Source organism: Hylaeus volcanicus, chromosome 9 (genome assembly GCF_026283585.1).
Source record: "Hylaeus volcanicus isolate JK05 chromosome 9, UHH_iyHylVolc1.0_haploid, whole genome shotgun sequence".
Classification (NCBI taxonomy): Eukaryota; Metazoa; Arthropoda; class Insecta; order Hymenoptera; family Colletidae; genus Hylaeus; species Hylaeus volcanicus.
Genome location: NC_071984.1, coordinates 3,098,105 through 3,117,377, shown reverse-complemented (window position 1 = coordinate 3,117,377; position 19,273 = coordinate 3,098,105). Strand labels below are relative to the sequence as shown.

The following is a 19,273-nucleotide window of genomic DNA, read 5'->3' as shown; positions in this document are numbered from 1 at the left end:
ATATATAGGTTGTAATACAATTTTTGTTTATAGTTTACTATTAAATAGACCATTCTATTATATATATATAGGTATCGTCATGTAAAATAGACTTGTACTGCTCTGAAGTTTAAAATAAACAATCAACCACCCCTAGCAGGCTATGAATTCCTTTGTCATGCTCTTTTTCAAGCAAGATATAAATTACACAAAATGGTTAAGTAAAGACAGGTATCTTCGCTTCCAAAACTCTACTTCCCTCCGCTCCATTCCTGTAACAAAAGCTGTAAAACAAGGACAAATTAAAATATCTAGCAATGACACAGTAAAGCATCCTACTCAAGAGAAATTTTTGTTAATCAGTCACACGTAATTAATATATCATAATCCTTGGTAAAAGCGAGGTCAGATATGCAGTAAAAGATCCACAAGTAGGAACTTCAACGAGATAAGAGATTATCCTTAGAAATCCCCTTGGTGCAAACTAAATTTACAAAACTTATTAACGAGAGTAAAATTTGTTTTTAAGAGAACAAGAAACGAAAAAACTGTAATTAATCGTGAATTATGGTAACAGAGGCGTTAGGATGTCACCAAAGGATCCTGAGATCTCATGTCGGATCTGAATCAGACCTCATCCGAACAAGCCGTTTTATTCGCGCGTGGCTACAAGTTCCTGAAGAAATTAGGTGAAGGCTCTTACGCAAAGGTAAATTGTGCAATTACAAATTCAAACTTTGAATGAGTTCTTAGCACATAAGACAATTAATTTTAGAGCGTTCATTCTTTCTTCATCTATCTAACGCAGTTTAAAAATGAAATTTTAGGTCTATCTAGCGGAATACAAAACAGAATCGGACCCTGACAGAAACAGCAGACTGGCCTGCAAAGTAATAGACACCGTGAAAGCTCCAAGGGACTTTGTCAGGAAATTCTTGCCCCGGGAGCTTGACATCCTAGTGAAGTTGAACCACCCCCACGTGGTGCACGTGCATAGCATATTCCAGAGGCGAACCACGTACTTCATATTCATGCGATTCGCTGAGAACGGAGATCTTCTCGAGTTCATTCTGAAGAATGGCGTAGTTGCAGAAGGCCAGGCACGCGTGTGGATCAGACAGCTCGTGCTTGGTAACTTCAATATAGAATCAAGGGTGTCTTCTGCTCCAGAGCCCTAGATAGAGGGTTCCTTTCTGGATTTTCTATGAAAATGAAGCAGTTTGATGACAGCGAAGCAGTTTCTCTGCATGTTTAGAACAGAGGATAGGAGCATAAAGCTTTCGCTACATCCATTTCTCTTCCAGGTCTCCAGTACCTACACGAATTGGAGATTGCTCACCGTGACATGAAGTGTGAGAATATTCTCCTGACCTCCAATTACAATGTGAAGCTCGCTGACTTTGGGTTTGCTCGTTACGTGATTGACAACCGTGGAAAGCAAGTTCTCAGTGACACTTACTGCGGTTCCCTGTCATACGCTGCACCAGAGATCCTTCGTGGCTCTCCGTACAGCCCAAAGATGGCTGACATTTGGTCGTTAGGAGTTATATTGTATATTCTCCTGAACAAAGCGATGCCATTTGATGACACAGACATCAAAAGGCTGTACGAGCAACAGAGAAATCGCAAGTGGAAGTTTCGCAGCAAGGTTGCACCATCGTTGAGTGAAAATGTTAAGAAGTTGGTGACCTTTCTTCTGGAGCCCGTACCAACCAAACGTTGGACTTTGAAGCAGATCCTGAGCAGCGACTGGATCGCCATGGATCCTCGACTTCTGGTACTCACTCCTGCGGAACAGACTGCTCTGAATAATGCAATAGAAGAAAGACAGAAGATGGAGGAGAAGTTCTCGAAGAAGGATCCTGTAAGGACTTGAAACTACATGGTTTAAGAAATGTGTGATAATTTAGATACATGTAAAGTTGAAGCATTTGTTCTGGTAGAAAATGTTCAAAGTGGAGGAGAAGAAAAAGACTGAGGTGGTTGCGAATAAAGCCAAACCAGAAGAAGTCACTGTTCTTAAGAAAGCTGCGAAAGTTTGTTTCTTTTTACTGTTCGAAGCAATGTTTCTCAAACTGGCGACTTAGAAAAAGAAGAAGAAGAAGAAGAAGTATATTATATAGGGGAATAAAAATGCTTATTCTTTGTATTATTTTCTTTAGGAGGAAGTTTGAGAAACATTGATCTAAATTGTTAATCTTCGGTTTGTTTACCAACTTCTTTTGCTTTTCAGGTGGCGTTGTCTTCCATCGCAGCTGGTCCACTTTTTTAGAGCAAATATATAATCTCTGAAGTATTACATGGCATTTAAACTTTTTTAGCTCCCTCGATAGACTCTTTGTAAAATACAGAAATACTTACTTTTGTAAGAACAGCTAAACATTTATATTTACACTTATATTATTTTATATTATACTGCAATAATTATAAAGAATTCTTCATTGCATACTATTCAAGGCAAACAAATTTTAACATAACAGCGCTATATGGTGCAACGAACTTAGATTAGTAAATATACATTTATAATATATTAAAAATGCTGTGACTAATTAATGCAGCGTTTAATTTCCTATGTATCGTGCCTTCATCAAGGTTGCGTTGCTCGTGTGTCTGCATTTTATATAATAGTTGAATCCATCGACGAAGGTCTCCACTTCTCCTTTGAGAGGAATTTTGATGATATTTTGAGGGCTTTCCAGGCCCTTCAGATTCCAGACACCGTCTGATAAAAATAATAATAGCTGGTCGTTTGGAGACCTGCTCATAGTAAACACGTCTGTGACTGGTAAAACGTATTCCTGCACCTCGTTCCACGGTTGATAATGTAGCACCAGGGTTTGTGAACTCAATCGTAGAACAATCCACAGGGAGTGGAACATCGACTCCACGAAACCATCGATTATATTTGGAATGTGTAAATCTGTAAATTATATTAAAGTAAAAGAAGTCTTCTATTATTTTTAATAATAGTCTTCGTGTGTTATAACATTTTCTTTTTTTTTGCCCAAAATGGGTATTGCTCTCATTAATAAAATAAATACCTTTTAAATGAGAAAGACCATTCGTTGCACTGTTGTACGAATATATGGAAACAGAATCGAACTTTATCCAAACAATAAACTCTTCCATATTCAACGAAATGGATTTTATCAATACAAAGTCGTTTGGATTCGATTCAAGAAGGGCGTTTACTATGTGCTCGCTGGCACAAAGTTTGGAAGAGTTGGTAGCTGTGCACCGATCCTTCTGAAGTGTTACATTTTTGTTGGAAGCATCGATGACATTCGTTTCTTTCACAACTTCTAATTTGTTTATATAAACTGCTCGATCTGTAGCAGCAATGAAATACAAAAGTAGAAATTAATTAAAATAGAATGTAACGATACAAAGGGAATGATAACTCACTTCGTAGTGCTACATTCATCGTCTCAGATGTTTTAGAATATCTCCACATTTTTTCTGCGACAGGTGCTATGTTTGAATAAGTTTTGTAAGACTCCTTCAACTCTGCCTTTCCGTAAGAATCATTTAATGTGAGACTTCCAAAAATCTTCAAAGAATTTTGTATGTCTACTCTTGATCGTATCACTTGCGAAGGCTTTTGTTTCCTCAACTGACGGTTTATCAAGTCAGTCAAGTTTACATCGTTTACCAAGCCATTGATAACAAGCTTCGAAGCATGCAATGATCCTTGAATTGTTTTCAGACCAAGGAGTGTTTGGTCTGCAGACTTTAATAATGCTTTCTCTATATTGCGTCCCATTATAGTGCCAGATACGCTGTGTAATAAATATCAGTTAATATTCAAATAAACGCGTAACGAAACAACAGGTGCAATTATTAATAATAGTTATTCGATAGATTACTTCATATTGTTGATAGTGACAGTGTTGAAACTTTTTCTCCCTTTAACAATCGTAAACTTTTTTGTTCGCATCAAAGCATTGTCAGCCCATTCATCAAAATTTAAACCACTCAAGTTTTCTGCTGTTAGAACTACCACAGTTTTCTTACCAGTTACGATATTCTCTTGAATATCGTGTCTCATGACATCAGTTTTAAGATTCATGTTATTAATGTTCCCCCTTGCATGCAGTTTGTCTGAATCGATAAAAGAAGGAATTAACGAATAATGAGAATGACTATTTGTCGTATCACTTATTACCTAGAATCTTCAATTTGTTAAATGTCCATTTTGCCTCGACCTTTTGCTGTTTGTGTTTTACTAAGGCATTATCAAATGTATCGTTAAAATCTGAAACGAATGACTTTATGGCTGAAGTGTTTGAACCCATGATAACAGGTGCTTCGACACTCTTCAGAGAACCAGAAACTATTATTTCCTGCGGTCTTGTTTTACTTAGAAAACGTTTTGAGATATTCATCCATGTTTCAGGATTTAAGGTGTTCGAAGAGTTCTGAAATGGATTGTTATTGTACATCGCAGATCAAATATTGCAATGGAAAGCTTCTAAAATAATGAAACTTGCTCACTTTCCAGGCATTGCTTCTTTTCATCGCTGCACTTGTAACATGTAGATTTTTTCCATGAAATATAGTAAAGTGTGTCGCCATCCAAGTTCTTGCAAGCAATCCTTCTAAATTGATGTCGTTTATATTTTTTATCAATGGTTCTCTTGGAAGTATTGCGGAACCAGTAATGAGAATGTTAGGTGCAACTTTATCTTCTTCGTGCGAAACAAAATATGGCAAATTTATTTCATTCGCTTCTATATTTCCAGAAATTTGCTTTTTATACAGATTAGTATTTTCTTCCAATTGCATCAAATTTAATGGGAGATGAGAAGTATATATATGATTTGTTGTGAATCCATTGTCTGAAAAAAAATTTTTTTAAATTATACATAAATAATTTACCAATGAATTATACAAAATGACCAATAATAGTAATTAAAAATCATTGCTCACAGAATGTTATATTTCCTAAGGATATCATGTCTTCGAGTTTGACTGCATCTGCCAAGAAATCCATGAGATTTACATTGTTAACGCTGACTACATCAATATTTTTCTCTGATATTATGTTTTTTATTATTTTGGGCAGTTCTGTGCGAAAGTGAACAGGTGTTCGAAGAGTATTAACTACAAAATTTGTCTCGATTGAAGATTTTAGAATGTTGGGCTCGATCCACAAGTTGGCAAGTCTTTTTATCTCTGTGCAAGTTAAGAGAAAAATTAATATTACTAATTATAATTAAGGAAATCATGTAATTTACAAAGTAGCTCAATTTTACCTGTTAAGTCCACATTGTTCATGTATGTCGCAGACATATCTTTCACAGTGACATTGTGATAAAAACGTTTGACAGCCAAGTCGAAGGGTTTGAAAAAGGATGTTAGATTCTGAGTGAAATATCTCTCGCCAAGATTTCCAAGGACACGAGAACTCTTCAGTCTTTTCACAGTAATATCATTGACTGCTAATACTGTAGTTTCTATTCGAGGTGCGATTATGGTGGTGCCACACAGTGGTGCTTCGATCCTTCAGACAAAGAAACCATGTTTCGCATATAAAACAAATATTGATTTCTTAATTACAGTAAATATCAAGGAACCATACTCTGGGAGTTTTAAATTCTTGTAAGTAGACTTCCGTATCTCTGCGTTATGAAGAATGCGTTTTCTTCCAGTTATATTAACTCTGTGCGAAGAATTAGCAGTGATCCAGTTTTGAGATCCATGAAAAGTAACATGGGTCCAATTCTAAATTAGAGTTTAAATAAAGAAATTCTTATTATTTACTAGTCGATATATCTACTTTAAATGTTTTTAGCTTTATTAAAAATTTTCTTCCCACCAAGCGATCAGTAGAAAGTACCAGAGACACAGGTACATTGTTATGTAGAGATACTGCGTTAGACAAAATATCTTTGACCGATCCAGCCTTATTCGCAATCAAGTTTCCTGCTTTTAGATGCTCAATCTTAGCGTTGGCTAAAGTTAAGCTTTCTAGAGTCATCGGCTCAGAGATTGTCATTACAGGTGACAATGGCTTTGCGAAATCCCCAGATATTGGCCCGCTTAAATTAATAATGCCCTTCACTTTTATTTTAGACGCTTTAATCAAGCCATTCATTGTCGTGGAAGGACCATTTAACGATAACAAGACTCCGTCGCTTGTTACATTTAATTCTTTCACTCTTATTTCCTTTGCGTGTACTTCTTGTTTTATAAAATCCTTGGCAATATTTAACAGCATGAAAGCGTCCGTTACATTTATATGGTAGAAAATATGTTTTCCTGTAATATAACACATTTTATGTATAAACTTCTATAAACTGTAATTTAATTTAATTTCATACAGAGAATGAATGCCAAGGAGTTTCACCTGAGACTTCTTGATTCCCATTCACTTTCAGAGTGTTCGCTTGTAATTCATCCAACGATACCCCATTAATAGTCTTGTCAACAATCACATCTTCTATCGGAAAACTAAACAGTGGACATTTAGAGTTCTTGACTTCTTTAACGCTTACAGCTTTGAAAGTTCGTGTGCTATCACTGTTGTTTCTCATTTTTAACTTAGACAGGAGATCAGAATTTTCTCTGATATTTAGACGCTTGACTTTGCATTTCGCTTTACATTTAACACGAACACTCTTTACGTGTAACGAAGGTAAAGTTACATTGTCAGAGAGTAACTTGTTATTCATAATTTCTTTTTGTTCTTGGAGCTTCGAAACCACCTTTTTATACTGCTTCGACACATCCTTCAATGCTTGCGAGTTATGTTCATTTATCTGTAAAGATATTAAAAGATTCAAGAGTGTTCGATTAATTTAATTTATTATATTTCGTAAAGTCTTACATTGCGAATGAAAATCTGATCAATGTGACCTTTTAGAATTTTGATGGGACCCTTTGATTCCGGTATTACTTTTGATGTTCTTCGAGCTGTATTTGTAGCATTGACAATCCACGCTCTTATTTCTTCTTGCAAATCTTTGTAGGACTTTCTATCAGTCCATACTGGTTGCTTTAGTGACCACGTATGGTTTTTGTGTTCCATCAGGAGTAACTCTTTTCCATGCAATACTATTTGACGAAATTGACGAATCTCTGTTAACTTTATATTTAATTCTACGAATCTCCACCCATCGTACTGATAAGTCGATATTGTGTCTTTGTAGAAAGCTAACAGCACGATTGCTTTGTTGAAGATTATTGGCACTGCGAATTTTACAGGAGAGATACGTTGGAAGGGAATGAAACGGTCGTGAGTTTCTTTGTATATAACTACAGACGACTCCATGGAAAGACACAGAAAATGTTCTATGAAATGGCCTTCTATTAATTGAAACGATGAGACATCTTGACTCGATGGTAATCTCTGAGTCACCTCAAACTCTTTAGACCTCAGAGAATGCTTAAGAATTAAGGTGGTGGGTCCAGTTACTGCGAGGTACATGAATCCTTTGCTGCAGAAAGGGATCAATTTACTGGTACCATGATTTATCACTTGCGCTAGATCAAAGTAATCGTTGAACCAAATGAAAATTGAAATGTTGGAGTGCGATGCAATGGCTAAGAACAGTTGGTTGATTCCTTGCCAAGTCGTCAGATGAGTTACATCGTTGTATTCGATATCTTGCGTGAGATACATATAATATTTCTCTTCGACTTCCATGAATCGCAGAATGAGGATCGAATCGTCTTGACTTTGGGCTATTAAGAAAGCTTCGTATGCATAGGTATGGGCGATTATTTGCCTGGCATTGGGCAAAGCATAAGCCGCAACATGTTGGAAGGTGTGATTCTGAAATCAATTTTGCTTTTATAAGAAGGAAATATTATAAGCTTGCGTTGTTTAAACACTATGATTATTACTGGAACATACGTTTATCTGGTACACAGATATCTTGGATTTGTCCAAAATCACAGTGAACCAATTCAGCTGGAGCTTGTTTTGAAGAGAAAAGAAAAGTATATCTTGGACATCGGTGAAATTTAATTGTTCAAAATTTTGGAATCCATTCAGTACATCAATACCTGAAAAATATCACAGATTACTTTATGAGCAATGTATAAAATACACAAAATTTGAGACTGTATGAAGATATTTAAATTTACTACCATACGTTAAAAGCACGTGGACATTGTATGTGATATATAAACTTTATATAAATTTATTTTGTATTATTGAAATTAACAAGCTGGGGCAACATAACCTCAAAATTGTTTGTTTTTACCAGTTTTTACATTGTTCTTGACCATATATGTGACCATACAACTGGCCAAAACAATAAAAATTACTGCAATATGCATGTAGAATCACGTAGGACAGCTAAAATTTGCTTGCATTTACATTTTGAATTTAATGTAAAATTCTGTAGATGAAATTAATGTTAGAATAACATTTTGAAAACAGCTACTTTAAAGTGGTAAAATAGTAGCATTTCTTGGTATCATATAAATAAATAATTAAATTGCAGTCTACAGGTATATAATTGGCTTACGATATGTTCACGAATGAGGAAATAAGACAAAATTTAAGTAAGCAGGTTTGCGAGTTGGAAGTACTAGAGTCTGTTTATCCTAAAGAATTAACTATCGCTGACCATGGAACACTAGCCGATATCAATGATTTTATTCAGAATCCTAAGCAAGATCTTCCTCAGAGATTGGAGTATTCCATTGAGCTTCCAATTAATGGAGTAAGATTGAGAAACATTACTTTTGCAGGATGGAGCTGTATGTTTCTTTGTCACTTAATATAATATCTATAAAAATGAAGCATTTTGTACCCTTTACAGGGAACGATTGAACTGCTGGTTAGCTTGTCAGCTAGCTATCCTAAAGAGAAGCCAGAGGTTTATGCGAGAAGTTCATTGTTGCATCGAACTCAGCAGCTGTGTTTGAACCAAACTCTGGGTGATGTTCTCGAACGCCAAGAGGACAACGAGCCATGTATCTACGCGTTAATATCGTGGCTGCAGGATCATGCCGACGATTACGTTGCTGTATCGGATGGAAATCAGGGAAAGGATGATAAGAGCGAAGACAGAGGCCACAAGCAGACCGGACCTGTGACTTTTGCTAGATATTGGATATATAGTCATCATATTTATAGCAAATTTAAGAGAAAAGACATAGCCAGTTTGGCGAAAGAAAATTCTATCACTGGCTTCTGCTTGGCAGGGAAACCAGGTGTCATTTGCCTGGAAGGAATTTTGGAGGACTGTGACTACTGCTGGCAGAAAGTATTAGCCTTCGCTACGCTTGTTTAAGTTTCAATTTCAGGAAATTGAATTTTAATTGATTTTTAGATCAAATCTATGAATTGGCACAGAATACTAATAAGATTATTAGAGAAGGAAGAAAATTGTAAGGATGATGTGCAGAAATTTCAAGACTTTCAAGAAATATCTTTTGCTACTTCTGAACGCCACAATGATATGGGCCAACTGTTGAAATATTTAACGGAGCATAAGTCACAGCATGTTTTCAAGGAACTGTTTGGTATCGACGGCAAAACCAGCGAACTCCCAGAGTAATAATACGCAATGAAATTATTACAATCATTATGTAAATAATGTTATTAAAAATTTACAATCATTTTGACACTATCCGTAATGAGTACGTACCTTTGTTGGGAACCTCTGGTGTTTCTCTTTTGTAACGAGCAGAATATTTTTTTAATACATTCCTCATGTGATTCGTGACTTCTCCGTGGATTTTAGACAATGCATCTTCGTTCGAATTTGCAAGAGCTACAAATAATATTTCGAGCTATAATCTATAATAATACCTATATATTGTATTTTAATTAAAAATTTTGTACCATAGTCAGCTCTTAAATTCTCAAAAAGATTGGTCGTTTCTTCAAGCGCAGTACTCGGAGCATAATTCCTTTGCAAATGTACCTGACAATTAATTGAATTAATAAATACAAAAATTAGCGAGAGATTTATCAACATTTTCGCACGAAGACAGATCGCAACTGGGATTATCAATTCATAAGAACGTCTCGTGGATGAGAGGAAAGACGTACTCTGTAAACTCTGTATTTATATTTTTTTTCTTCTTGTCTTCAGATCCTCCAAATTCGAATATGCTGCGTATGTACACAAACACAACTGGAAAATTTTAAATTCAAACTTATAATTAGCTTTCGATGTGTACTTTATTTACCCTTGGGTAGTAATAATACTATTGAACAAAATTTGTAAGCGACGAAGAATTAAATCACAACTGAGACACTTTATTGCTTAATTTGGATTAGATACAGTTTTTAATAGAGTGTATAAAAGAAAAATATTTTCTTTCTCATCGCAGTGTAATGCACAAAATGGAATTATGGCCTCTTTATACACAATTTTTATTTGATAACAATGAAATAATATCATACAGCATAATGTACGTGTATTATTAAATTTTATCTAACTGTAGCGTAGCGTAGGAATTCATTGGTAAGAAACTGGCCTGGGATGTAAGGAGCTGGGGGTCCGAGAACATCCTGCGTCGGACTGTGAACTTTAATCTGCCTCATATGCGTGTCTCGTCCGTTCTGATGATTGGTTATCACAGCTATTTGTATCATGAACGTCCTGATGGGCCTGTCGTTTATGTCCTTTATTGGAATCACGACCCAGCCGCTTGGCTCGTTCAGGTCCATAACTTCTACCTCCTGGAGATCGTTGAAATTTGTACCTGCTCTTATACTTATCCTAGAAACACACACATTAGGGTGAAGCTTATCGTACTTAAAATATTCAGTTGGATACGTCTTAGAGAAGCATGTAAGCAACATTACCTATGGCATAATCACAAATTGAATAGTAGAGAGATAAATAAAAGAGGTTCATTGTGGATTAAAAAATGTAGATTTCGTACCTGCTGGGAGTATAGCTTTCATCCAGCTTGTAATCCGCATAAATACATATATCGCGTATAGTTGTTTTCCTCTTAAACTGTATGTTTACTAAGTGTGGTTGTTGTCCGTCGGATTGCCAATACGTTTCTGTAACATCGTCGCGTAATTGATCCACGCCGAAGCCAGGTTTGCAGCTAGACAAACTCCAAATTGCTTGGTTTCCTACTTCCCGTACACGACCAGCTAATTCCTCCTGAACGGGATCCACTTCTCCTATAATAATAAAGTAACAGAATTAACGAAGTGCTTATCAGGGAATCGTTTCATCTTCTATAATAAACATTAAGCATAAAAAAAGAAGGTTCATAGAAAAAGGTTTACCTCCATTACCAGTCTTGTTGCTCATAATTAATTGTTAGTAGTATACATTTGAGTTCTACAGTGGCATCTTTAGATGGTTTATTTTGATGTGTAATAATAATGACAGCGACTCAGATGGTCTGAAAGTTTTTAATGCTTTACTGTTCAAATTTGTTAAAATTTGACAAAAAGAGGTTATTCTCGAGATAGAGTCATTTTTACACGAAATAGAAAAGGACATACCACCCTGGTCACGGATTTGTTATGTTTTGGGATGAGATCTGTCAAAAATATTGAGGTTATCTCTACGCAGTCAACGAATGTATGAAGATACTGGGACTTTCGATCGCTTTTAATTCCTTCTAATATTCCACAAGAAATACACAATTGTTTAACCAGTATCAATACTCGTGAAAGGTTACGAATAATGGAATTTTTTACAAGGATAGACAATTTTGCATTATTTTTAGTCAATGTTTACAGAAAGGCCTTAGTAACCTGGTGTGCGAATGGTTCTGCGCAGGCGCGGTAAACGAGTGATGCGCATGCGCAGTATTTGGGGGCCAGTGAAATATCTATACGTTCGCGAAACTGGCGGCCTTGGCGCCCCCCACAAAATGGAGTTATGAAAGGAAAAAAATTCAAATTCAAATATTTCAAACGTGGACTTGAAAATACAGTTCATACAAAAATTAGGTTTACAGAAATCCACGAATTCATATAATTTAACGTACAATTAACAATTAAGTATTCTTTTAAAATTGTACCAAAAAAAAAAAAGAAACATTTAAAAAACGAAGTCCTGGAAAGAAGGATAATTTAAGAGTGGACAATTAACAATTAATAAATTCTCTAAAATTGTAACAAAGAAAAAGAGAAAAATTCTATTTAAACAAATTCCAGGAAAGAATGATACTCATTAATTATTTCTCCAAAATAGTCCCCAAAGAATGAACTAAAAATTAAAAAAATGAAGTAGGAAAGGATTCCATGGAAAATGATTATTTCTCGTAAAAACCGCGTGGAAGCCATTTTACAGGTTGCTCCGTCGTTTTCTCCTGATTTCGGATCCGTTCCATTTTTTTCTCGCATTTCTAGTCATTTACACGCTCTGTTTGTGTTTGTGGTGGTCCTTCCGCGATAGATCTCGACAGCACGGTACAGCAAAGTTCTCCTACCATATTTTCAACGAAAAGAGGTCTCAACAAATTGTCCAAGAACCATGTCACACCAAACAGGGATAAAAGGTGTCTATGAATAATAACAAATCCGATAAGTACCCTAGTTAAGCTTTGGCAAATATTCTTCGGATTCTAACCTCACTTTTGCAACCTCTGATAAAGATTTCTTTATTGCAGCGAATGAGGCGCTCAAAAAATTGTTTGCCAAGTGTCGCGATGGGAAAATTCGAGTGTTGAAAGTCTCTATAGAAAATGGTGAGTTGATTCGAGTTGTGTAGTAGTAAGTCGAAACGTACAATGTGTTACGGAAGGTATTCGAATGCAGAGCGAAAGGTGCAATGCACAGGAAAAGTAAGTCGTAGCTTGCATCGTAGAGGAACTTTAATTTTGTAACAATGCGTAGATATCATGCATGGTAAATTTGGAGTGTCCTCTGTAGTGTAAAGAACACCTAGCCAGGAAGCTAGGAATGGTTTCGCAACTATTGAGCAATTCTCTGGTTCGATTCGTATATTCAAAGACTAATCAAATTATTTAGGAACCTAGAAATGTTCTGCAAGTATAACCAAGAGTCTGTTCCCATCAAGACAGAATATCCATAACAAACTTCCTTTGTTCCACAGAGGAATTGGCCCCTTCAGCCTTCTCGAAGCCAGCAAATAAGTGGCAAGATGACTACGATAAAATGATCAAGCCCCTGATCGTGGAGAACCAGCCAGCATACATTCTCTATCGTCTCGATACTAAATCGCCTGACTCCGGCTACGATTGGTTATTCATATCCTGGTCGCCCGATACAGCCCCAGTCAGACAGAAAATGCTCTATGCTTCGACCAAAGCCACCTTAAAGCAAGAATTTGGTACGGCTTCCATAAAAGAAGAGCTGCGTGGCACTGTACCCGAAGACATAACATTAGATGGCTACCACAAATACAAAAGAAACGATGCAGCTCCTGCTCCTTTAACTACCGCGGAAGAAGAGTTAGCGGAACTCAAAAAGAGCACAGTTACTACGGACTACAGTGTAGAGACGAGACATCAGACATTGAGCGGAGTTGCCTTCCCTGTAACAGATGAAGCCAAACAGGCAATCACGGAGCTTGGCAAAGGTGTATACGAATACGTTCAGTTGAAGATTGACTTGGAGGAGGAGAAGATACATTTAGTCATAGCTTGCGATGTATCGTTGGATAAATTACCCACAAAAGTTCCATCCGACTCAGCCAGATATCATCTGTACAATTTTAAGCACACGCACGAAGGAGATTACATGGAGTGCATAGGTATGTACAGCGGACAAACGTAACGATCAGTAGACTTCTTCTTCCATAAACTAATGTTCCATATATGTTGCAGTGTTTATATATAGTATGCCAGGATATAGCTGTAGTATCAAGGAAAGAATGCTCTATTCGTCTTGCAAATCTCCTCTTCTGGATCTCATTCAATCGCTCGGAGTGAACATTACTAAAAAAGTGAGTAAAGTTGTTCTTGACGTAAGGTAAATGTCCCAATTGTCGACACGTTTCTTGAAATTGTAACTTCGAATATTAATTAGATCGAGTATTAATTACATTGTATTAATGCATTTATGAAAAATAAGTTAAGATTAGTTTTTCAGTTCTAACTGCAGCACTGCCATTTGTTCACTCTTTTATTGCGTTGTCTTGTTGAAAACAATTATTACATTGTTCTGATTATCGATAAATTTCCTGCGGTACATAGTTTACTAATTATAGAAACTATGATGCTTGAAATTATTAACAACGATATTAAAGAAATAAATTGAGTGTCGAGATTAGGAGCAATTGCCTTATTTTTTCTCCATTTATGGAACCTACATGTACATACAAAACAATTACTGGAGTATCACGTGTACCAGTAATTATTTATAGTTATTGCATTACGTATCTTCTCCTTTGCAGTAAATTTACTCTTTACTGATTTCTATGCGATGATGTTGAAATTAAACTATACCTTTTTTTTTTTGCAATAATTTGATCGAATAGTTGGAAGTAAATAGTGGTGAGGAGTTGGCAGACATGTTAGAAGATCCTCCAACTATAAAAGAACCAGCTGCTATAACTCCTGCAACTCCATCGACGCCCTATGCCCCTACTCAATCTATACCAGAGAAAAAATCAAAGCAGAAGCGTTCTTGTGTCTTGAGTTAACCAACTCCATGTATCTTTGTCTGCCATTAATTCTTAAATGTTTCTCGCACGTTTAAGCAATGCATCGCTTTAACGTGCGATGTTTTACACATTGGACATTCTTCCTTCGTAAAATTCTGAATTTGTGATAATACGATATTAACATTGAATGTGTTATTTAATGCGAAATGATATAATGGGTTTCCAATACTCATCGTATATAGTTGCACTTGTTCTTCGAAGCGATTTGAAGTGAGAAATCTAATGCGTCTTGCAAAGGATGAATTTTTATTGATTAGCGATACTTATTGATATTTAGCATTAATTGGTCAGAGTGATACGTATATCTATGTAGCAAGTCAGAGTAGACCAAAAACACTGTATTTTTCTAAATTTTAAAAGCAAAATTCTCACGTTAAGACCTCGTTCAACTGTCTTTTGACAACTACGAGCAGTTCTCGATAAACACGATTCATAGGATACAGTTCTTGTTGATCCATGCTACGATGGATGATTTACTCGTACAAAGAGTACCATAAAAATTCAATGGAGATTTGCTTGACGTTGAAAGTGAAGCCTTCTACTGGATTTTGCATTTTTACCAACGCGTGAAAGTTTCGTGGGAAATATCTCTTCGGTCTTGTCATGGTTCCTTGTTAATACTTTTTTTTTTTTAAATGTTTTACGTAACTCTTATACTCTTAACCCTTAAAAATGAAAAAAAGAGAAAGGTAAATCTAGTGAGTTGACTGTGCAAATTAGTTCCTAGTCCAATGGAAAAGTGATATGTACTATAAGTTTCCTTTTTGTATTAATAATTTTGTTAAGTAAAACTCTCGAAGGCTTGACTTTCAAATTCATTCGAACGGACGTATAGGAAGCTAGCGTAGACTTAGTGTTTCAAACAAATATCTGTGGTAAACCGCATACCTTATGTGATTGTTAGAGAGTTAGGGAAAGAATTCCATGTGCCCTAGCTAGCTGATGCCGCTCACCTAACTTCTCTGCGTAATATAAATATGAAAAATGATATAGCAGAGTGATAGTACGTGCAAATGCCACATTTACACGTGGATATATTTTCTTTGCACACGATTATCATTTTCCAACACGAGCTAGTGATGATACTAGTTACTTTATATACATATTAAATTATATATCATGTTCTATACTATTGTAAATGGTACGAAAGCATTAGATTCCACAAATATGTGTACGAAGACTGATCTTGGTAAGTCCCATTCGCTGTACAAGTCAAAGAGTCGCAGATACTGTTTGAATAGATGAGACAATTTATATATGTTCCTTCTATATCTTCCAATTATTTATTATTTATTTATTGATGTAATTGTTAAAAGGTACGCTAAAAATTTGGGTGAGAATTGCAGGCGTAGAGGAAAGCGTACTTTGAAATTGTTTTTAAGAAAACATTCCCTTGCGTAAAATGTACAGCGAATGGGACTGTAATCTGATATAGCGAGCAGCACGATATTCGAGAGGCATTCTATTTTTTCTGATCTGTATTTTTTTAAACTCTTGTAGCTTTTTATAAACTTTTTAAAAATTTTCGTCCAAAGACACAAACGAACGATTCACCAAAATGGTCTGGCCTAATTTTAACGAGATGGTAAAACAAAGTGCGTCAAATTCTTGGCATATATTTAATTCAAAAAGAAACAACAGTAACGATAAACTAGTAGTAACGTGTAAGCAAAATGTCGATTAACGTTTTTATTTAAAATATATGTATTTGCTTTGATGTTGGGCTCGAAATGAAGAGATTTCAAAAGAATATTAAACATAGGTACTCGTATATATTTTATTAGCTCTATATTTTTGTTTATAATCTCGTGAAAGTTGTTTCACCTTATGTTCCTATTTACTGGTCCTCTATATATTTACTCGTAGAGAAAACATAGAATTTGACACACGTTTCTTTCCTGTAGCAAACTAAAGAAAGTGATAAAGAAAAAAAAAAGTTCTTCGCAAAATGCTCAAAAAAGAAAAAAAAAATACTGTTAACAAAAAATGTGTTCTGTATTTCGTAACGCACATTGCAGCCTGGACGTGTATTTTAGTTAACATTGATTCCACCAGGCCTATTCTGTAAGTTTCTAGCGTAACATTACTTTCGAACCTGTTAATACGTAACCGTAGGTTCATTACGATTGAATAAATTGTATATCTTGCCAATACTAAACACGCTACAAAATAATAAAGCATTACGCAATCTAATCTTACGCAATCTGTTGTTTTAATTTTTCAAGTTAACATCAAACGCTATTCGAATCTTCGTTTCTTTTCATCTGTCATGATTTACATAGAATTTAATAGGTCTCTAAGGCAACGCAGGATGATTCTATCCTTGGATGGGTATGTAACTATGATTAAGACTTTAAAATATTTAGGAGACTTAAGGTTTCGCTCAGCTTACAGAATAGGCCTTAATAGATATCTCACTTTTCTCCCCAAATTTGTGGTTTTTGTTTTTTTTTTTAAGTAATCGATGCTTCTTCTGGATTTTGATACAATGTAATAATTATTCTTTCAAATGTTTGGGTTGTATAGCTTGAGATAGACGATGGAAGATTACTAACTGAGGGATTTTTGCAAGAAGAGTTGCATCCAAAAGTCAGTTTACATCAGCCAAAATTCGCAAAACCTAAGGGTCCACCAGGCAGAGGCGCAAAACGTTTGACCAAGGTTCAAGATTTAGCAACTTCGGAACAAGAAATTTAAATATTTTTTAAATTTGTTGAATTAATCGAACGTGATAGATATATATATATATTGTGATTCTTTTTAATGATTGTGTCTTAAATCTTTTTTGCAATGGAATAGTATTATTCATTTTAGGATTATAACGTTTTATGCGTAGAAATTGCATCACGAAAGGATGTGATATAAAATATTGTTTTTCCGATTGATCATCAGGCCTATTCTGTAACTCTAGCTTCAACCTGCATCGCATTCTATGTATATTGTACACTTGTTCGCTTCGATGCAGTATTATCAGGATGTAAATAAGAAATATTATATTATATTTATTTGATTTATACATAATTCATTATTCTATAATCATTTCTAAAGTTCCCTTTATTAATCTCTTTATATCTAAAGTTATTTTGTATTTGACTTCGAGAGTAATTGTTGCAGTTTTGTCATTCTTAAATTATTAAGACATTATGTAGACTATTTTACATGTATTAAATATATCAATTTGTTAACGACGATTAGATGTTTGCTTCAATTTCGTTTTCGGGTAGGCTATTCACACGATCATTCTGGCTGTACCTTTTCCTAAGTTCTTCATCCTCCTCGCATATATATGGTCCAGACATAGTCTTTATGACACTGCAAAGTAACAATTAGTTAAGTAGAATAAAATTTCTTAGTTTGAAAGATAATATTATTTGCACTTACTTTCTTCTTGCGTTCATCGTGGATGCGTGTATCTCATAAACATTGTCTATCTTGGTTCCTGTTAGATGTAATAACAATATCGTTAAACTACCATATATGGAACCCAACACTGCGCCAGCTAAAGAACCAGCAACTGCTCCTTTAGGTCCCATATTTGCTTTAAACAAAAAACCGGTTAAAGCACCAGAGTACAAGAAATTACTTATACTGTATTTCCCTCTGTACACATACAGGCAAGTCGCCATGCCTCTGGTAGAAAACATTACGCAAATTAATGTTTGTAGCAAGTTCTAAAAGACTATGTGAATACTATGAATCTTACTGGAACATAGAACAAAAAGCTCCGAGTCTCCAAGCAAGGTTCATGCCACCTCTCATGAATTCAGTGAGAAATTTCAGTTGCAATTGTTTCTGTGCGTCGAACTTATTTTGAAACTTGGATGCCTGATTCTCCGCTATAAATGTTTCCGGTACTAATCTAGCTTTCAACATTCCGCCTAAGAAAAATCCTCCTACAGTGGCTCCTATCGCTACGCTAATAACCGATTGCAATTCTTTAGTCACTTGGCCATCCCTGTTAGGAAAAAAGCAGAATTACAGTTAGTTGTACAGGAGAAGACTGAGACACTCTTACCAAAGTTTCAAATGGTCTTACTTCATTTTAAATATGTTTCTTAATCTGTCTGCACCGATTTCGGCCACTTTCAGAGATTCTATGTTATCGTTAGGAATGTCGTCATTGTTATTCCACGAAGAAAATGGAAAAAATCCAGTGCACAACAATCTCCCACCCATTGCTATACGAAACATTTTGTACATATTTTCTTTACTTGGTTAACAAGTTTTAGGTTATGTTGCATAAGCAGTGGACAACGAATTAACGATTCAATGTGGTAGAATAATTCGTTCTTTTGCAGTTCATTATGGGATTCAATTATGTTTAAATGTGAATATTACTGAATGTTTGTCATTGATAACATAAATGATAACATAAATTATTATTTACAATTATTATTATTACTGTACAAATGATTGGGAGTACACGAGTGATGTGCTAGGGAGAGGGAAGCTCGTATGTATGTGTGTGTGTGTGCGTGCGTCAGTGATGGAAGGCAGCCGGGTTTTTTCCAGCCAGAATTGTTGTGGCTATGAGCGCGAAATCATGAATATATTTGTAAAATTATGCAGGTGTAATTAAGACATCTCTTCTTAATTGTGCGTATATTTCATTGATGTTCGTCGCGAAAAAATCTGGCCTGGCTGGCATCGCTAGTGTGCGTGAGTGTAGGCAAGATGGCCGCCATTTCGCGCATGCGCACTGTACCGAGCGTCAGGGATGTATC

General features: G+C 35.5%; 6 protein-coding genes across 7 annotated transcripts; 3 read left to right on the top strand and 3 right to left on the bottom strand.

Moving 5' to 3' along the window:
* The first annotated feature begins 6 nt into the window (after nucleotides 1-6).
* On the top strand, nucleotides 7-2,260 carry LOC128881844 (testis-specific serine/threonine-protein kinase 1-like). Its single transcript, XM_054133214.1, has 4 exons — nucleotides 7-688; nucleotides 807-1,110; nucleotides 1,284-1,843; nucleotides 1,923-2,260. Exons 1-4 carry the CDS (start codon nucleotides 593-595, stop codon nucleotides 2,064-2,066), a joined length of 1,104 nt encoding a protein of 367 aa, XP_053989189.1. The 5' UTR covers nucleotides 7-592; the 3' UTR covers nucleotides 2,067-2,260.
* Nucleotides 2,261-2,403: 143 nt separating this feature from the next.
* LOC128881831 (uncharacterized) lies at nucleotides 2,404-10,065 on the bottom strand. The gene is made up of 15 exons (XM_054133195.1): nucleotides 9,782-10,065; nucleotides 9,585-9,710; nucleotides 7,838-7,989; nucleotides 6,809-7,756; nucleotides 6,329-6,740; nucleotides 5,798-6,240; nucleotides 5,561-5,703; nucleotides 5,235-5,482; nucleotides 4,909-5,154; nucleotides 4,474-4,817; nucleotides 4,145-4,397; nucleotides 3,846-4,080; nucleotides 3,385-3,758; nucleotides 3,021-3,308; nucleotides 2,404-2,899 (listed from the first exon to the last, which is right to left on the bottom strand). Exons 1-15 carry the CDS (start codon nucleotides 9,915-9,917, stop codon nucleotides 2,541-2,543), a joined length of 4,707 nt encoding a protein of 1,568 aa, XP_053989170.1. The 5' UTR covers nucleotides 9,918-10,065; the 3' UTR covers nucleotides 2,404-2,540.
* Nucleotides 7,971-9,578, top strand: LOC128881838 (RWD domain-containing protein 2A). Its single transcript, XM_054133207.1, has 4 exons — nucleotides 7,971-8,098; nucleotides 8,433-8,654; nucleotides 8,754-9,200; nucleotides 9,267-9,578. The coding sequence occupies exons 2-4, from the start codon at nucleotides 8,460-8,462 to the stop codon at nucleotides 9,492-9,494; spliced, it is 870 nt and encodes a 289-aa protein (XP_053989182.1). The 5' UTR covers nucleotides 7,971-8,098; nucleotides 8,433-8,459; the 3' UTR covers nucleotides 9,495-9,578.
* Nucleotides 10,066-10,180: 115 nt separating the features above from the next.
* Nucleotides 10,181-11,663, bottom strand: LOC128881842 (anaphase-promoting complex subunit 10). The gene is made up of 4 exons (XM_054133212.1): nucleotides 11,417-11,663; nucleotides 11,195-11,313; nucleotides 10,834-11,086; nucleotides 10,181-10,667 (listed from the first exon to the last, which is right to left on the bottom strand). Exons 2-4 carry the CDS (start codon nucleotides 11,217-11,219, stop codon nucleotides 10,376-10,378), a joined length of 570 nt encoding a protein of 189 aa, XP_053989187.1. The 5' UTR covers nucleotides 11,220-11,313; nucleotides 11,417-11,663; the 3' UTR covers nucleotides 10,181-10,375.
* Nucleotides 11,664-11,845: 182 nt separating this feature from the next.
* On the top strand, nucleotides 11,846-17,743 carry LOC128881835 (twinfilin). Of its 2 annotated transcripts, none has more exons than XM_054133204.1 (5): nucleotides 11,846-12,420; nucleotides 12,532-12,609; nucleotides 12,978-13,637; nucleotides 13,711-13,829; nucleotides 17,076-17,743. In XM_054133204.1, the coding sequence occupies exons 1-5, from the start codon at nucleotides 12,396-12,398 to the stop codon at nucleotides 17,244-17,246; spliced, it is 1,053 nt and encodes a 350-aa protein (XP_053989179.1). In that variant the 5' UTR covers nucleotides 11,846-12,395; the 3' UTR covers nucleotides 17,247-17,743. The 2 variants fall into 2 exon arrangements, with proteins under 2 accessions (XP_053989179.1, XP_053989180.1); XM_054133205.1 differs by lacking the exon at nucleotides 17,076-17,743 and adding an exon at nucleotides 14,364-16,643.
* On the bottom strand, nucleotides 17,532-18,964 carry LOC128881840 (RPII140-upstream gene protein). Its single transcript, XM_054133210.1, has 4 exons — nucleotides 18,586-18,964; nucleotides 18,253-18,504; nucleotides 17,931-18,179; nucleotides 17,532-17,861 (listed from the first exon to the last, which is right to left on the bottom strand). Exons 1-4 carry the CDS (start codon nucleotides 18,747-18,749, stop codon nucleotides 17,741-17,743), a joined length of 786 nt encoding a protein of 261 aa, XP_053989185.1. The 5' UTR covers nucleotides 18,750-18,964; the 3' UTR covers nucleotides 17,532-17,740.
* Between the last annotated feature and the right edge of the window lie 309 nt (nucleotides 18,965-19,273).

Excerpts from the sequence above, each read along its gene's own strand:
- LOC128881831 (XM_054133195.1), bottom strand. The coding sequence starts at position 9,917 with ATGTTGATAAATCTCTCGCTAATTTTTGTATTTATTAATTCAATTAAT. Across the intron at positions 6,741-6,808 it reads ATCAGATTTTCATTCGCAAT|ATAAATGAACATAACTCGCA; the intron begins GTAAGACTTTAC and ends ATATCTTTACAG. Across the intron at positions 5,704-5,797 it reads TACTTTCTACTGATCGCTTG|AATTGGACCCATGTTACTTT; the intron begins GTGGGAAGAAAA and ends ACTCTAATTTAG.
- LOC128881840 (XM_054133210.1), bottom strand. The coding sequence starts at position 18,749 with ATGTACAAAATGTTTCGTATAGCAATGGGTGGGAGATTGTTGTGCACT. Across the intron at positions 18,180-18,252 it reads GCTTTTTGTTCTATGTTCCA|AGGCATGGCGACTTGCCTGT; the intron begins GTAAGATTCATA and ends GTTTTCTACCAG. Across the intron at positions 17,862-17,930 it reads ACGATGAACGCAAGAAGAAA|TGTCATAAAGACTATGTCTG; the intron begins GTAAGTGCAAAT and ends GTTACTTTGCAG.
- LOC128881844 (XM_054133214.1), top strand. The coding sequence starts at position 593 with ATGTCGGATCTGAATCAGACCTCATCCGAACAAGCCGTTTTATTCGCG. Across the intron at positions 1,111-1,283 it reads GATCAGACAGCTCGTGCTTG|GTCTCCAGTACCTACACGAA; the intron begins GTAACTTCAATA and ends TTTCTCTTCCAG. Across the intron at positions 1,844-1,922 it reads AGTTCTCGAAGAAGGATCCT|AAAATGTTCAAAGTGGAGGA; the intron begins GTAAGGACTTGA and ends TTGTTCTGGTAG.
- LOC128881835 (XM_054133204.1), top strand. The coding sequence starts at position 12,396 with ATGTCACACCAAACAGGGATAAAAG. Across the intron at positions 12,421-12,531 it reads ACACCAAACAGGGATAAAAG|CGAATGAGGCGCTCAAAAAA; the intron begins GTGTCTATGAAT and ends TCTTTATTGCAG. Across the intron at positions 13,638-13,710 it reads AGATTACATGGAGTGCATAG|TGTTTATATATAGTATGCCA; the intron begins GTATGTACAGCG and ends TATATGTTGCAG.
- LOC128881838 (XM_054133207.1), top strand. The coding sequence starts at position 8,460 with ATGTTCACGAATGAGGAAATAAGACAAAATTTAAGTAAGCAGGTTTGC. Across the intron at positions 8,655-8,753 it reads TTGAGCTTCCAATTAATGGA|GGAACGATTGAACTGCTGGT; the intron begins GTAAGATTGAGA and ends TACCCTTTACAG. Across the intron at positions 9,201-9,266 it reads GTGACTACTGCTGGCAGAAA|ATCAAATCTATGAATTGGCA; the intron begins GTATTAGCCTTC and ends ATTGATTTTTAG.
- LOC128881842 (XM_054133212.1), bottom strand. The coding sequence starts at position 11,219 with ATGAGCAACAAGACTGGTAATGGAG. Across the intron at positions 11,087-11,194 it reads CAACAAGACTGGTAATGGAG|GAGAAGTGGATCCCGTTCAG; the intron begins GTAAACCTTTTT and ends TTATTATTATAG. Across the intron at positions 10,668-10,833 it reads GAAAGCTATACTCCCAGCAG|GATAAGTATAAGAGCAGGTA; the intron begins GTACGAAATCTA and ends GTGTGTTTCTAG.